The sequence below is a fragment of the Sus scrofa genome, chromosome 1 (assembly GCF_054392235.1).
Source record: "Sus scrofa isolate SSC_HxYL_T2T_F1_AM1 chromosome 1, Sscrofa_HxYL_maternal_Yorkshire_Landrace_v2.0, whole genome shotgun sequence".
NCBI lineage: Eukaryota > Metazoa > Chordata > Mammalia > Artiodactyla > Suidae > Sus > Sus scrofa.
Window position 1 is genome coordinate 119418271 of NC_139383.1, and position 17139 is coordinate 119435409.

Sequence of the window (17139 nt, forward strand, 5' to 3'; positions counted from 1 at the left end):
TATCTGATGTTGCCTTGAACTGTGATGAGGTCGCAGATGTGGCTCAGATCCTGCTGGGCTATGGCTGTGGTGTAGGCTGGCAGCTGCAGCTCTGATTTGACCCCTATCCTGGGAACTTTCATATGCCAAGGGTGCAGCCCTAAAAAAAGAAAAAAACAACAGACACACACAGAAGTTGGAGGAAAGAAAAAAAGGTTATATACAATTATAATCTTTTTAAATCTTAAAAAATTTTTAAAGAATTTTTTGCTTTTATTTTAGTTTTAATTTTACTGTATTTAAATAATAAACACCTATATAAATTGCTAATTTTCCACAACTAGCTTTCTTCCAAAATTATCAGTATTTAATACTTTGATTTTAAAATAAAATGTTCATTGTTTTTAGCTTTGGATTTTATATTATGTGATTACATTTTATCTTTCTGCATACCTCTAACTTTATTTTCTTTCTTTCTTCTGCCTACACAGCAAGAACTGGAAGTACAGGAGTAAATGTTTCCTATACTACTACTTGATTTCATCCTTAAAAAAATCAAAACAAACTGTGGTATTAACAAACTGTGACATGATTTACTTAGAGTGAGAGTCCATTTTAATGAAATTTTCTTTACATTTCTCACTTCTCTCTGAACTTTTTATTGTAGTGGCTTGACTACAGACAAAAAATGGCAATACTCCTGATAATACTCTACAGTAATAAGAGATCAATATAAAAGATGAAAGGATGCAGGAAATCAACTCTTTTTTACATTTAGTAGTTGGAACACTTAATTGAGCTCACAAACAGATACTTTTACTATCATTTTGAAAATTTCATCTTATGATATTCATATGCATTTTGAGTAAAGTTGGAAAAAAAAGAACTGTTCTTATGTTCACTCCATCATGTGTTGTTTATGTATTTGAATCCTGAGAGCAGAATTACATAGATATTTTCACATATCACCCTAAATTTACTCAAGTTATGGAACATTGACTGGGCGTATGTTTTAGTAAATGATGTATCATTTGCTCTGGGTCTCTCCCTAGACCTCAAATAAGTGTTGGCACATGAATTTTAAGAATATGTTCCCTTAATGTCTTTTTCTTTTTTTAACTCCTTGGTAATCTTGCTAGATAAATGGAAATTATTTTCTAATTATGTTTTATGCATTCTTAGCCATTAGTATTTATACTTTTTAAGGATTAAGTCTCCTTGTTGGTTATGCTTATTTCACAATTATTGGTTTAATTAATGTAAATAGAAGTTGAACATATAATTAAGCAATTATGTGGGTTTTCAGTGTATAGATATTTTTATTTTTAAAAACAAACCCTTTTTGTTTTTAAGTTCTGAGAGAGAGGATTCATTGTCTTAATGAAAACAAAAACATTATAAATTATCATTCTGAAATTAGTGGCCCCATAGTTAATTTTCAGTGTAAGTTATATTTTGATTTCTCTTTTTATAAATGATGGAAATGTTTGATTTAGAAGGGTCTTATCTAGCAACTTTCATGATACCTACCAAAATTGAAACCAAAGTATAAACTTAGATTTAACGTGTTGTACATTTGAAAAGAATGAAACTGTTAACATAAAACTGTTCAGTTGGATTACATATTTTATTTTATTTTATTTTTGAGTTTTTACCTTTTATTTTTATTTTTTTTTTCCTACTGTACAGCATGGTGACCCAGTTACACATGCATGTGTATATTCTTTTTTCTCACATTATCATGCTCCAACATAAGTGACTAGACATAGTTCCCAGTGCTACACAGCAGGATCTCATTGCCAATCCATTTCAAAGGCAATAATCTGCATCTGTAAACCCCAAGCTCCCAATCCATCCCACTCCCTCCCCCTTGGCCACCACAAGTCTATTCTCCAAGTCCATGATTTTCTTTTCTGTGGAAAGGTTCATTTGTGCCGTATATTAGATTCCAGATATAAGTGATATCGTATGGTATTAATCTTTCTATTTCTGACTTACTTTACTCAGTATGATAGTTGGATTACATATTTTAAACTGTAGTTATCAAAAGAACACACTGAATGCTTCATATTTAAGACAAGCACTTTAAAGAAGCAAGAATGACATCCAAAGATCAGTCTGAAACTGCAGCTGACAAACTTTTCTTGTGCCTAGATAATTGAGAGTTGGCAAACATGTCACCGCATGTACAGTTTCTATGAGAATCAAGCACAATAACTAATTCAAGATTCTGTCTTAAATCATCACTAATAGTTATTCTTCCTTCTTAGGTAAAAGTAATGGTTTTTAATTTTCCTGGATCTATTGCAATTTTAATTAGACTTGACTTGTGTGGAATCTTCCACCTTGTTAAATTTTTTCTTTACCTATTAATTTCCTTTTTGATTGTTTAGCTGTTTATGTTATTAATCTTTTCCTTGTGTTTTCCCTTTTTTGCAGTTATATGTCAATAAGCACAACATTTCAAGAAACTTTATTATTTTATTTAAATATAGTCATCCTGTCTGATTTATTTGTTTTTGTTAAGATATCAGAACTGGAAGAAATAGAATGAACATTAACTAGGGAACTTGGAATTTTTTTTCCATGGTAGCCAGGGTAGGCATGGATAATGGAGAAATTTAGGCTGTTTCATCCCTTGTCCATCTTGCTGTAATCAGATGGGTACAAAGTATTTGATTATCCAGGCTGTGCTGGATATACAAAAGAAATGAGACTTCTGTCTTTAAGGGACCAAGTATAACAAAAATGTGGAAAGAGTAAAGAGCATTAGAGGATAAAATTATGTCTTTCTAGTGCTTGTTGTAATATGGGTACATTATAAATGATTTATTTGAGAATCTTTTGATTTATCTTTTTTTTCCCTCCTGAATACTGCTCTGTATTTTTTAATTTAATACTTAGCTTTGAAAGTTACTGAACCATATAGTGTGTTTTCCACTTATTCTCTGTTCTCCTAGGATAATTACCATTTACACACACACACACGTATATTTATGATATATATATGTATAATATATATATTGCCAGTTTTAATTTAGTATTCATCTTGATTCACATAGTTATGAGTATATAATATTTAAAATGGTGTCCCTTGCTCTTTCATTTTAATTACATTTTTCCATGTTCTTAGAAATGCTTCATTCTTAATTCTTGCCTTACTATCTGTTGAGGTAGCCTTACATTGTATGTTTGACCATTCCCATTTTTTGACATTAAAGTTGTTATTTTACTAACAGTAATAATACTGTGATAAACATCATTATATGTGTTGCATTTTCATAACTTGTATTATTTCCTTAGAATTTACTTGAAAAAAACTGAATGCTTTTGCTAAATATTGTAAATTCTTCAAGTTGCATTTTAGGAAGGGAGGGTAAGTTTTTTATCAGCTAATCCACCACAGTGGCAAAACATCTTAATCTGAATCTCAGAATGTAGTGGGTTTTAGAAGTGTTGAAGGCAAGGTTCCTATAATATTTTATGGTGATAAAATATACTTTAAAAGCTTCAGTTATTTAAAGCACAAAACCTGATAACTAATGAAAATGCATACAAGTGGAAAGTAGGTAGTGTATCTTGTACATTGCACTCTAAGTATTTTAACACATTTAAATTTCAAACCTGAAGACAAATGTACTAAATTATTATATTTATTTCCCAAATTCTCTTTAAAGGAATTAAGATATAAATGTTACGAGATTTTAGCTAATTCACACAGGCAAGATATGAAACAAGTGACTGTTAAACTCTGCTTTTCTCTGAGACTCATTCTGAAGATGAGACCCCGTTCTTTGGGAATCATCTTCCTTGTTCATGGCTTTTTGTAATTGTCAAGGAAAGACTGGGAACCAACAGTCTTTAAAAAGTGTGTATTTTAGTATGGAAATGATAACAAATGTGCTTTCTCTGCTTGTGATTATTTTTGATTATGTTATCCTTTTGATAATATTAATGTATTCTTTATTATAAAATGTTAATATCCTATTTAGCAGGTATGTTTGTGTTTTGTATTTTCATATATATTATCTGACTTTTAATTATGCATTATATATAATGTCAATAATATTTAGCATTAATTATAAATTTTTATTTTTAATGTATATTGACTAAAGTCACAATAGTTTTGAGATAGTTGAAAAAAAGATGTATTTTAATGTGCTACTATTTATACTTGAATTATTTTATGCTTGTTATTGTCTTTAGTAATAAATTGTGCTAGCTATTTGAAACTTTAGAAATTCTTCATGTTCATATTAAGATCGTTGTTTTCTTTTCTACCAGCAATATAATTCAATACATACTTGTACTTCTTATGTGTATTTAATGTATAAGGCCAAATACTCAAAAACATTAAATATCAGTTATCTTGGAATTTTATTATGTGTATATCTACCTCTCTGTACATCAGTAGTTTTTAACCTTTGAGAAGGGCCAGAAACCCCTTAAAAAATTTGATGAAATATATGAACTGTCCTCTCAAAAAAGTTCAGAAACATATTTTCATAATTTTATAGTCTACTATGATAATTCATAGACCTTCCAAAGTCCTTCCATGTACCCCAGGTTGGGGATCCCTTTAATGTTAATGTCCAGTTTTATATTTAGTATATGTTCTTATTAATGAAAATATGTGATTATTTCTAGCAGATATTTAAAAATTTGAGTTATCATGCAACAAGATGTATTTTACTAGAAGATCATTTAGTAAGCATTTAATATAGTGGAAATTAATTTATGAATAGGCAATGAATATTTTTCTAGCTCCGAGTGCCAGTCTGTAAAATTGTGCTTTTGTTTCTAATAATTTTTTCGTGACTGGCACTGTTATTATAATAACCTACTATACAGTATTGTAAATACTATTTGGATGCATATACAACACAAATCTTGAGTTTTCTTTTCTTTTCAGAATCATATCAAAAAGTTAAAAGAAGAGACTTACCGATACCACTGTGCTATTCCCAGCAGCAGGAAGACAACCCTCATGGTTACAAATAGGTATTGACTTCAAGTGACATTTTTTTCAAATGTTAACTATACAGATTATAAGAGTTTTGAAGATTAAAATGACAGAAAATCTAGAGGATTGTGTTTCAACTGCAAAATATTCATTGTCACAGAATCACAAAAATACAGATATAGATAGGTCCTCAGATCATCTGTTCTGACCCTCTCATTTTGGAGATGCTGAAACTGAGACTCAGCATTGTTTAGGGGCTTAACCAAGTGACACAACTTCTGAGGGATAAAGTCTAGAATAGACTTTGTAAGTGCAGTAGTGCTGCTTTTATATATGAAATATAAATCCAGTAATGGAGAATGAATTCATGAATAATTTTTTTTTTTTTTTTTTGGTCGTTTCGTCTTTTTAGGGCCGCACACATGGCATATGGAGGCTCCCAGGCCAGGGGTCTAATTGGAGATGTAGCTGCTGGTCTAGGCCACAACCACAGCAATGCGGGATCCGAGCAGTGTATGCAGCCTACACCACAGCTCACGGCAACGTCCAATCTTAACCCACTGAGTGAGGCCAGGGATTGAACCTGCGTCCTCATGGATGCTAGTTGAGTTCGCTAAGCACTGAGCCATGATGGGAACTCCTTATGAATCATTTTTTTCACTAGGTTTTATTTTGGATGATTAGCATACTTTTTTTTTTTTTTTTAAGGGCCTCACCGGTGGCATATGGAAGTTCCCAGGCTAGGAGTTGAATTGGAGCTGCAGCCGCTGGCCTACACCACAGCCACAGCCTCCTATATTCAAGCCACCTCTATAATCTATACTGCAGCTTGCAACAACACTGGATGCTTAACCCACTGAATGAGGCTAGGGATCGAACCTGCATCCTGTTGGATATTAGTGGGATTCTTAACCCGCTAAGCTACAATGGGGGCTCCTAGCATACCTTTTTGAAAGGATGGTATTATTACCTATTTGTGTTCAGTTTTTTTAGGTATTTTGGTAGTGGTAGATAATTTTTCCCAATAAAAAGCTTGGACTAAATGACTAAGTTTACTTTCCTGAGATTTACCCTATATCACTTGTTCTAAAATGAAAATTATAGATTAATAATTTTCAAAACATTTGAAATTATGTATTTGGTGGGACTAAGGCAAAGCACTTACGGTAGGCAAAATCTGCATTTGATTCCTTACCAGTGTAGTGAAATATATTTATATGGGAAGGAGAGAAAAGAAAACTAAAATGATAGGATTCATGATTAAGCCTACAATCTGTTTCTAAGAGAAAGTTAGTTTTTTGATTTGTCCTTCAATTCAGAAGTAAAAATATTCACAAAACAGTCTAAGAAGTAGTTTTTACAGATTTGACAAGTAATCACATATTTTTATGATTTTATATCATCTCCATTAGATTAGACCAAAAATAGTGTTTATTTGTATTATGTATTATAGTTGGCTTCAATGGCAATGTATTAATTCATTTTAAAATTGTGTGCCTTGGAGTTCCCATCATGGCACAGTGGAAACGAATCTGACTAGGAACCTCGAGGTTGCAGGTTCAATCCCTAGCCTCGCTCAGTTGGTTAAAGATTCGACGTTGCTGTGATCTGTGGTGTAGGATCTGGTGTTGCTGTGGCTGTGGTGTAGGCTGGCAGCTGTAGCTTCAATTAGACCACTAGCCTGGGAACCTCCATATGCCACAGGTGTGGCCCTAAAAAGTAAAAATAAATAAATAATAAAATAAAATAAAATTGTACACGTCGTTTTATGTAACTCACCTCACTAGGTGCAGTGGAAATCAGAATGGTTTTTTTGTTTGTTAATATGTAATAATGTAGTTCTTTTTTGATTTAAACATTTTGTAGGAATATTATTGTGAACATGATACATTTGTCTTTCTTCAAGTAAATTGAAAAATCATAGTAATTTGAAATTGAATCACTTATAGAGCTTTTCAGGAGGCAATTAGGAAAATAATATTCCTAGGAGTTCCCGTTAGTGGTTAACAAACCCGACTAGCGTCTGTGAGAACATGGGTTCGATCCCTGGCCTCGCTCAGTGGGTTAAGGATCTGGCGTTGCCATGAGCTGTGGTGTAGGTTACAGATGCAGCTTGGATCCCGTGTTGCTGTGGCTCTGGCGTAGGCTGGCAGTTACAGCTCCAATTCAACCCCTAGCCTGGGAACTTCCATATGCCGCCAGTGCGGCCCTAAAAGACAAAAAAAAAAAAAAAAAAAGACAAAAAGAAAAAAGAAAAATAATATTCCTGACCAGTGCAAGACTTAGTTTCCTTGTAGCAAACTCTAAATGAAATTCTTTTTGATTATGAGATAGTTATCATTATGCTGATCTGCTTGACTGTTAATGATTACATAAAAATAGCATTTCTTCCAAAATCAATATTTAAAAAAAATAATTCTTGTATTTTATTGCTAAAATTATGCTTATTCATTGCATATAACACAGGTCAGGAGTCAAACTTCTTTAAAGAACACATAGTAAACATTTAGACTTCTGGGGCCATCCTTTTTTTTCCCAACTACTAAACCTTACTCTTTTAATAAGAAAATATCCATGAACAATATGTAAATGAACAGGAATGGCTGTATTCCAGTAAAATTGTATTTACTGGGCTTGATTTGGCTCATGGGTCAGAGTTTGCCCACCCCCGATATGGATAATAATTAAAAAGATGAAAATATGTGGTCCCAGTTTTTTTTTTTTATCATTTTAAAAAATACAAGTTCTCATGACCTAGATTTATGAAGCTGTGACTCCACTAGTTAGTCCTAAATCTTATGTAGCATTTTATTGTAGTAATCTTCATTAGGAAATTGTTCTCTGAGCAGACTTTTTTTTTAAGCATCTGTCTTTGTTTGGGCTGCTGTAACAAAAATACCACAGATGGGTGGCCACACATTAAATTGTCAAAGCTCTGGAGTCCAAGGTGCTGGCAGATGGTGAGTGTGATAAGGGTGCACTTCCTGCTTCGTAGATGGCCATCTTTGAGCTGTGTCCTCTCATGGCAGATGGGGCAAGGGAGCTTCCTATGGCTTCTTTTACAAGGCCACTCGTGAAGACTCCACCCTGGTGATCTGTTCACTTCCCAAAGGCCCCACCTCCATTACCCTCACATCAGCATATGAATCCTGAGGGGCATAAACTTTCTGTCCGTTGCACTGTCAATGCATGACAGGTTCAGGGACACAGGAATGAAAGCTACATCTTCCAGCCCATCCCCATCTAAAGTGGGGACCTCCAAATTATAAGTGACATCACAGCCTGATAGGTGTTATAATAAAACAATGTTTGGAGACTGAAGACAGGAAAAACTCTTGGTCTAGTAAGGAGGAAACCAAGGAAAGTGTTAGGGTGGCTTTCTAGATAAGGAGGTTCTTGAACTGAGCTTTGTAGCATATAGAGCTGTCATATTGGCAAACTGAAGGCAAGCAGAGCATAAAACAGTGTGGTGCTCTGAACAGTAAGTGCAGTTTGGAATGGCTGGACTAGGATGTTAGTGAGGAAGTATTGGGAGATGAAGCAAGAGTCCTTGGTGTCTGCTCATGCCATCTGCAGGGTTTAGGTTTTATCATTAATGTGATGGAAAATCACTAATTTAAAAAAAATGTAGACTTCATTACTGTTCAGCATTGCAGCTTTTCACACAGAGATATATGCATACTGTACACACATATGTCTCCTTTTCTTTCCCACTGAAGGCTTGTAAACAAGGAGTAATATGATGAGTTTTGTAGTTTAGAAAGGTCTCTGGCAGCAGTTTGGATACTGGGTTAGAGGAGGATCAGAATGGAGGCAGGGAAACCAGTTAGAGACTGTTAGTTTTCTATTGCTGCACAACAAATTGCCATACAATTAGCAGCTTAAAACAGCAAATTCATTATCTCACAGTTTCTGTGCATCTGGATTCAGGGACAGCATGACTGAGTTCTCTCCTCAGGGTCTCATAAGGTTGAGATCAGGGTGTCAGCTTCCTTCCTGGAAGCTCTTGGGAAGAATCCCTTTCCAAGCCCATTTAGTGTTGTTGGCAGTATTCAGTTTGTTGCAGTTGTAGGACCAAGATCCCTGTTTCCTTGATCTGTCCACTTGGCAGCTGTCCTCAGCAACTAGAGCCTGCCTGCGTTCGTTGCCACGTGGCTCTCTCCATCTTCAAACCAGCAACTGCACTCTGAATCTCTGGCTTATTGGTCTCTGATGCAGATTTAAAGGGTCCACTCAGATAAACTTTCTTCCTAAAGTCACTCGTGGCTTATCACAAAGCCTCATCGTGGAGTTTCCTACTGGCCTAGTGGGTTATTGCTGTGGCACGGGTTCAATTCCTGGCCCGGGAACTAACTTCTGCCTGCCATGAGTGGGGCCAAACATAAACACATCCTGGCCATGAAATCTATCATGTTCATAGTCTTGGGGCTTATGCAGAGCTATGTACCAGGGGATGGGAGGTCTTAAGGACTATCTTAGAATTTGTCCACCACAGAGATGGTGGCAGTTATCCTGACAGGAAGCAGTGAGGGCCTAAACTAAAAGAATGAGGATAGATATAAGGGGGCAGCCTTAAGAGACCAGGGCTCGGTGGCTGACTATGGAAGAGAAGGGAATACAAGGTGACTTTCTAGGTTTTGGCTTGAGTACCATTTACAGTAATTTGAGGGAAAAGATGATGACTTTATTTTTGTTCTGAACTTTATGAGTTTGACACAGCTTCGAGATGGTAGAGGTGCCTTGGTAGTCAGGGAGACATGTAGATATAGGTGTAGGTCTAGGCAACTGGAGTTTGGGTAAAGATCTGGGGTTGAGATCTTAGAGACCACCCTGAGAGAATGTGTTAACTAGGAGAAGACCAAGATTTGAGCTCTGGCAATCTTGATGCAGGAGGAAGAAAGTGAAGAAGACTGAAGGTGGTGGGACAGTAATGTTGTTGGAGCGCTCCGGAGTAGAAATGAAGACAATCAGAGTGGTGAATTATATTAGAGCCGTGATTTGTAATAGTTACCTTTAACTCTTAGCTCTATCATTTGGTTCTCTATAAGGCAGGAGGTGGGAGGAAGCAGGTGGAGTCCACTTCCTAGAGACTGCTTGGGATGTGAGGGGTATTGGAGGTCATTGCAGTGATTGAAGGGCACCACAAGCACTTGTAGGATGCTACAGGGCACAGCACAGTCCCAAACATGCCCACAATTTCAGTAGCACTTGTGCTGAAAAGTACAGTGCCAGGGGTCTTTATTGGTCCCCATGCCATTGGCTACCAAGTCATTGACCTCTACCTTCTAAACATCTAGAATCTAGCTCTTCCCACAGCCATTGCCTTAAGCGAGGCTCTCACTGTTTCCTGACTGGACTATCATAGTCCCTTCCTACCTTGATCATCTGCTCCATCTCTCCTTCATCGGACTCTTCCTTTTTTTTTTTTTTTCTTTTTAGGCCCATACCCGGGGCATATGGAGGTTCCCTGGAATGAGAGCTGCAGCTACCATCCTACCCACAGCTCACGGCAACGCCGGATCCTTAACCCACTGAGCAAGAACAGGGATCGAACCGGCAACCTCATGGATACTAGTCAGATTCATTTCCGCTGAGCTAAGGTGGGAACACCAAGTCAAATTTCTTAACGGTCATCTCCTCTTCCCACAAAAAGCCCTTTAAGATCTAGCACTAAGCTAATTTTCTTACCTCTGTGTATCCAGTATTCCAGCTGCAGACCTCCACATTCCTCATATCTTCCCTTTTTTGTACGCCTGTGTATGCTAAAGCACTGCCCTTTGTTTATGGTATAATTTCCTTTTCCTACTAAAAGAACTTCTTCTTTTCAAGAATCAGCTCTTACGCCACTTATGTTACCGACTAGGTCAGTCCCTTTCTCCTGTGCACCAAAAGAATTTTCTGTACCCTCTGTTATTGTACATATCTACCTGTGCTGTAGCATTTATTTACTTCCCCCTCTAGCCTGTGAGTACCTCTCAAGTAGAAAGCCTGTCTTCTTTGTTTCCTAGCACCCTAGATATTTGTAGAATGAACAGTTCTACTTTCCTAGTTTTGCTTTCTGTAGTAGAAACTTTAGAATCAAGTATAGTTATATCAGCAACTAATCTGAATCACACTCTGGGAAATCAGTGTGGATGCCCTTTAAGGATTCTGTGAATTTTTTTTTTTTTTTTTACTGCTGTTGAATAAAATGGGATACTCACTGTGTGATATGGTATATCAGTATTAAAGTGTTCCAACCTGATATTTATTAGTAGGCCTAACATGAATCTTTGCTGACACTTGAGGCTTGTGACATTTCCTGAATGTTCTTTCTTGATTAGATTAGAAGGCATACTTGATTGACAATAAAGAGCAATTAATAATTTTCCAAGTAAAACATTTTCAGGGGCTTCTGCCTTTATTGCTTCCCAGAGGAGAGTACATCCTGTTCCTATGTGTTTTAAAGAGAATGATTTTAGTTTTTTGGTCAGCTTTTTTTAAAAATGATACTATTCTAACTTCTACAAGATTGGCAGAAGGGAAGTTTTTGAAAGTCTGCTTTGTTAGTTGTGTCATGTTTGCTTTTATTTGACAGTTATCTACACTTTTTTTTTTTAATGTGAAGCATTCATTTTTTAGTGTGCCAGGTTATATTGCTTACAGAGCAGGTCATACCTGTGCCATGCAACAGAGGGGAATATTGGAATAATTCACTGTCTTTGTCTCTACCTGTTTGTTTTTGTTTCCTCTTGCAAAAAAGGCGCGTGTTGTGTATAAAGGAAGTGGAAATCCTGGGCCATATGTCCATTGACTGGCAATATCCATTTGAAGATTTTGTGCAGTCTCCTGGTGTCGATGGCAATCTGCTCAAAATTTCAGTTGAGGTAAGAAACCTGAATCACACCTTTAGAGCCAAGAACTTGTTAGAAGAATAGAAACCAAAGAAACCAATGCTTTCTAACTATTTACAGTTGAGTGCATAAAATGTTTGAAGGATTATTATTATTGCATGTAAGGAAAAAATGTTATCTCTTCGTGTTCTGTACTTTACTTTCTGACAGTCCTTGATTGCATTGAGTGAAATATCAGATCTATCCACTGAAAGAATTAGGAGGCTGATATTTCCTTTTTGGTAGAATAAAGCATAGAGAATAGAAGCTTTTGTTGTTGTTTTATATGGATACTGTTTTGCTATAATTTTAGATACTTATGGAAAGATTCTCCTTTTTAGGCTTTTAGGAGATTATAACTATCATGTCTAAAACACTCATGTTTAGTAACATTCAGCATTTATAGAATGCTAATGCATTTAAGTATATAACAAATACTTTGATGCTTTTCCTCCCCATCATTTTCTAAAGAGCTTTTAAATTATGTCACAAGTAATTAGCAAAACTGATACCCCATCTTTTGCTTAGTTCTCAGACTCACTTTACTTTGAAATGTGTAATTTATTATATATGATATAAATCTTTTCACCCCCTAAAAACTATAAAGGATTATTCCAAAGATGGTAATTTCCGTAATGTATTTTCTAAACAATAATGATGTTATCTCTATTATTAAAACTATCTGAAAAACGTTGATCATAAAATTTAAGAGATGTGCGTACTGTTATCTTTTAATTCACATTTACTTCCTTTTCCTAGAAGTTTACAGGATAAAAAAGAAACTGCCATGAAACCATAGCAATTTGCATTTCAGCCTTACCTCATTGTAGAGTATCAGCATTTAAAGAGTGCCTTGGTGTATGAAAGATACTTTTCAGACTGTGTCACTCTGCATATATATTACAGTTTCCTCAGTTATCGCTTTTCTTTCACATCAGTGGTGAGAATTGACTCAGTGTATTTTACATTATGTAAGAATTTTATCTGTCAGCCAAGGAAATGAAGGAAGGGTTTTCTGATTTGTCAGATGTGATGAGTTATCAAGTGGTGTTTCTGTAGGCTATTTACCATCGCCTGCAGAAAGCCATTATTTTATGCAGATAGATATATACTCATCCAATTTTATAAATTCTAACAGCTCACATATGGAACTACTCTCCTTGTACCAAAATGATTTGTTTCTTATCATACCTGAATATGTGTATTTGGTTAGTCTACTGGTTATAAAATAGAGTTGACATTTAAGCATTCAATTAAAGGTGTTATGATTTTTTTTCTTTCCCTTAACAATTTCTTTTCTGTCATTGTTTCTTTTGAAACAGAAACAAGGTCTGTTCCAAAAAAAGGACAGTGCCAATCAAGGCTATGTTCAGAAAATTTACCTGCAGGATGCCACCACAGCAGAGGTAAATGTTTTATTTTAAAGAACACCCCTCCCCCCAGTTTTTTAGCTGAAAGATGAAAAAAAAAATCTGTTATAATTATCATTACTCATTCTTTTCCCCCAAAGATCTTCCAGTCATAGCTTTGCGTGGATATATGAGCTTAAAATACTATGCTATGGGCTTAGTAGGGCAGAAGGGTCTCAGCATGACATGTATTGACTGTGTTTTCTTGTCTTTGGACCTGTGTGGAGTGCACAAACTCTGGCTTTTGTACTTTTATCCTCCACCACATGAGCCTGTATACTGGTCTTTACCATTCATGGCAAATATTTTGTCTTCCAGAGAGCATGTCATGCCATCGTGGATGCACAGTCAGTGAGACACCAGCAAAAACTGATGAAGCAATCATCACTGAAACTTCTCAGGCCCCAGATACTGTCCTAATCACAGACCCCAGGGGGCTGCTCCTGGGAGAAAAACCAACCAGGGTCTTGTCTGTAAACCACACTTCTTTATCTTGCTAAAGAGCATTTCTCAAGGAATCCTTTAGTGCTGGAATCTTTTTCTAGAGTGGTTATTACTGGGTTTTCATTCTCCCTCCCTCCTTAGTTTTGACTCTGATTTTGTAGCTGTGTGTGTGTGTGTTAGTAGTCCACTTCTACGCCGCCACTTAGCTGGGTCAGACCATCAAAGAGAAACCACTCTAAACTCAGAGTGAAAGTTCCATTAATGTTAAAATTGTGACACAGAGGTCAATAGGCTTGTTTTTAATTAAAGTCTTTACTGAAGAACAAGAAAGGAGAATGACTAGTGTTCTCTGAGAGGCTTTGGACAAGTCTTTGGACAAATGCTGGATATTTTGTTTAAGTATAATAATTGAACAAATACTTGAATTATTTGTTCAATAATTGAACTGATGTAACATTTTTGGTAGACTAGATAATTGACTTAAGAAAAACCACTAAAGGGGGAAATGACCTGTTTCCTACTTTTTGTCATGAAAACATTATTTTCTCCTAATAAAAACATGCTTTGCTTTGGTGCTTACTTTTCCTTCTTGCACTGTAATATAAAGACAAATGGAAAAGCAAACCTTGAAATATTTATACTCTGTTTTGTAGAAATTTTAGAAATTATTTACATGTTCTTTCAAGATGAACTAATATGATTATAATGCGATGATGCATGAAAATATTGCACTTTAAAGTTTTTCAGGACTCAGAAATATCAAAAATTCAGTATTTTTATGTTTCCAGCAATTGTTTTTTATAGATTGAAAGATTTTTAAGGGCATCGTAAATTAAGAATTCTAATGCATACTTAGAAATATGTATTTTTAAATAGTAGAAAGAATGAAAAGTCTAGTAGCTTTACATATAAATAAAATAAGGCATCTAACAACACTGTGGCAAATAATTGGTAGATTGTGTGCTTTGAGCGAGTAGACCTGTGAGAATCAGCTCAATATTATTGTCCTTTCTGCATCTTATTTATGCTGGTCAGAGATACAGAGAAACAGTGCCTATTAAAGGTTTTTTTTTGTTTGTTTTTTTTTTTTTTTTTTTTTTTAAATGCTCAGAAGTGCTTAATTTCCTTGGATTAACCTTTAAATTTGCTCATCGTTTTTAACACGGCATTTTTCTTCAGATCATGGAATGAATGATAAAATGAAGGTGTAGACAAACTTGGTTTGCTCTGCTTATGTTGATGTGTGGTAATGTTTCTACTCTCTTTATTCAGGTTTTTAAAGACTGGCCTTAAAACTTAAAAAAATTCCTAGTTATTATTTAGTGTCAAAAATGGGGGTGTATAATAACTAATGCCCTAAATATTTGATACAGTATGGTAGTGTTTGCCTTTTCAACATCACTTTTTTTTTTCTGTGAAGAAAAGTATTATATTCAAAACTTCTAGCTTTAAGGAGAATTTCTTTATCAGTGTTTTATTGCAGTTTATTCAAGTGTACTAGTATTTTGTGTCCTTAAAACTGACTTAATCAGGAGTTTGAGCTATTATAGTTTTCATATGAATCACAGCTACTGACAATATCCCAAATATTGAAGAAATTATATTGTACTGATGGCATGTACAAAACATTGACGTTAGAAAAACTAATTTGTAGAAACATAAATTTATCTCATTTGCCTTAGAAATAACCTTCCAGATATTTGTACCATTTTCATTTGATTTAATCCCCTGGGACAGAGGTACTTCATTAGTAAAGTGTAATAATGTCATTTGTGTTTTTTTAAATGTTCTGAGAGTCAATTGCTTACATATGAACTGAGAGAAATAAAACATTTGGTGCATTGTTTATAGGTGTGAAAACTTTGTGGGTTTGTGTTAAATATTCAGTAGCATTTGCTCTTTACCTTTTATGTTTTTCTTTTTTCCTCTTCCACTCCTATAACAGTGAGGAGTTAGATTAATAGTTATGGAGAGCTTTAAAAGATACTAGGCAGGAAAAGGTTTTTCCTGGGGTGTGGAGCCCCTTTACCACACTGGAGATCAGGGGTACAGATCTTCAGTACTGAGAGGATACAGAGAATAGATGTGAACGGGGGCCCACAGCTGCGCTTTAATTTTATGGGTGTGTTTGTGTTGAGGGTATAGCTTCCACACTTTTTATGACTCACTGACTGTGTGGCAAGGATACTGGAGCAGGCCCACTCCTGGGAGGTAGCTTTGGCTTGAAGACTCCTCAAAGGCCCTGTAGAACCTTTCTTAGACTGCATCACACCCAATCTGTCTCTCTTTCTCCATTTTTCTGTCTCTACCCTCCCTCGCCTCCCACTGGGTGCTCGGACTACAAGTTTGAAGGCTCTCCTGGTACTGGGTTATCCAATAGGAAGCACAGGTGCTTGCTGAATAATATAGCGAAATTTTAAAAAGAACAAAAGATTCAAAGATTCATAAAAATTTGATCTGGGAGCAGTTTCTTAGTTTCAGGATTTGGTATTGTTTACATTTTGAAATAGTATGAGGAAGGACACTGTCACCATTTTGGTGCTTTGGGCCTCTAAGTATATTTATCTGGTGCTACCTGGAAATCTGTATTTTTTTAAAGTTTTATTTGTTAACTTACAATGTTGTGTTCGTTTCAGGTGTACAGCAAAGTGAATCAGTTACACATGTATATCCATTCATTTTCAGATTTCTTTCCCATTTAGGTTATTACAGAGTATTGAGTCATTTTCCCTATGCTATAAGTAGGTTCTTTTTTTTTTTTTTTTTTGTCTTTTGTCTTTTTTGTTGTTGTTGTTGTTGTTATTGTTGCTATTTCTTGGGCCGCTCCCGCGGCATATGGAGGTTCCCAGGCTAGGGGTTGAATCGGAGCTGTAGCCACTGGCCTACGCCAGAGCCACAGCAACGCGAGATCCGAGCCGCGTCTGCAACCTACACCACAGCTCATGGCAACGCCGGATCGTTAACCCACTGAGCAGGGCAGGGATTGAACCCGCAACCTCATGGTTCCTAGTCGGATTCGTTAACCACTGCGCCACGACAGGAACTCCTAAGTAGGTTCTTGTATAGTAGTGTGCATATGTTAATGCCAGCCTCTTAATATGTCACTCCCCCTGCCACTTCCTCTTTTGTAACCATAAGTTTGGCTTTAAAATCTTTGAGTCTCTTTCTATTTTGTGAATAAATTCTTTTATATCCTTTTTTGTTAGATTGCACATATTAGTGATCTCATATTTGTGTTGCTCTGTCTGACTTCACTTAATATGACAATATCTAGGTCCATCATGTTCCTGCAAATGGCATTATTTTGTTCTTTTAATGGCTGAGTAATATTCCATTGTATATATGCACCACATCTTCTTTATCCATTCCTTTGTTAATGGACATGTAGGTTGCTTCCATGTCTTGGCTATTGTAAATAGTGCTACAGTGAACATTGGGGTGCACATATCTTTTCTTTTCTTTCTTTCTTTCT

General features: G+C 35.7%; 1 protein-coding gene across 6 annotated transcripts in view; it reads left to right on the forward strand.

The window, feature by feature from the left end:
* The window catches only part of VPS13C (vacuolar protein sorting 13 homolog C), a 174221-nt gene extending 158708 nt beyond the window's left edge, over positions 1-15513 (forward strand). For 3 of the 6 annotated variants that reach the window (XM_021094362.2, XM_021094365.2, XM_084967943.1), the window contains 4 exons: positions 4892-4980; positions 11685-11808; positions 13137-13220; positions 13542-15513. In XM_021094362.2, coding sequence (XP_020950021.2) covers positions 4892-4980; positions 11685-11808; positions 13137-13220; positions 13542-13643 — 399 coding nt within the window. In that variant the 3' untranslated portion in view covers positions 13644-15513. Of the gene's footprint in view, positions 1-470; positions 4360-4891; positions 4981-11684; positions 11809-13136; positions 13221-13541 lie in introns of those variants that run through there. The other 3 variants (XM_021094370.2, XM_021094373.2, XM_084967949.1) reach the window with 1 other exon arrangement.
* The last annotated feature ends 1626 nt before the right edge of the window (positions 15514-17139 follow it).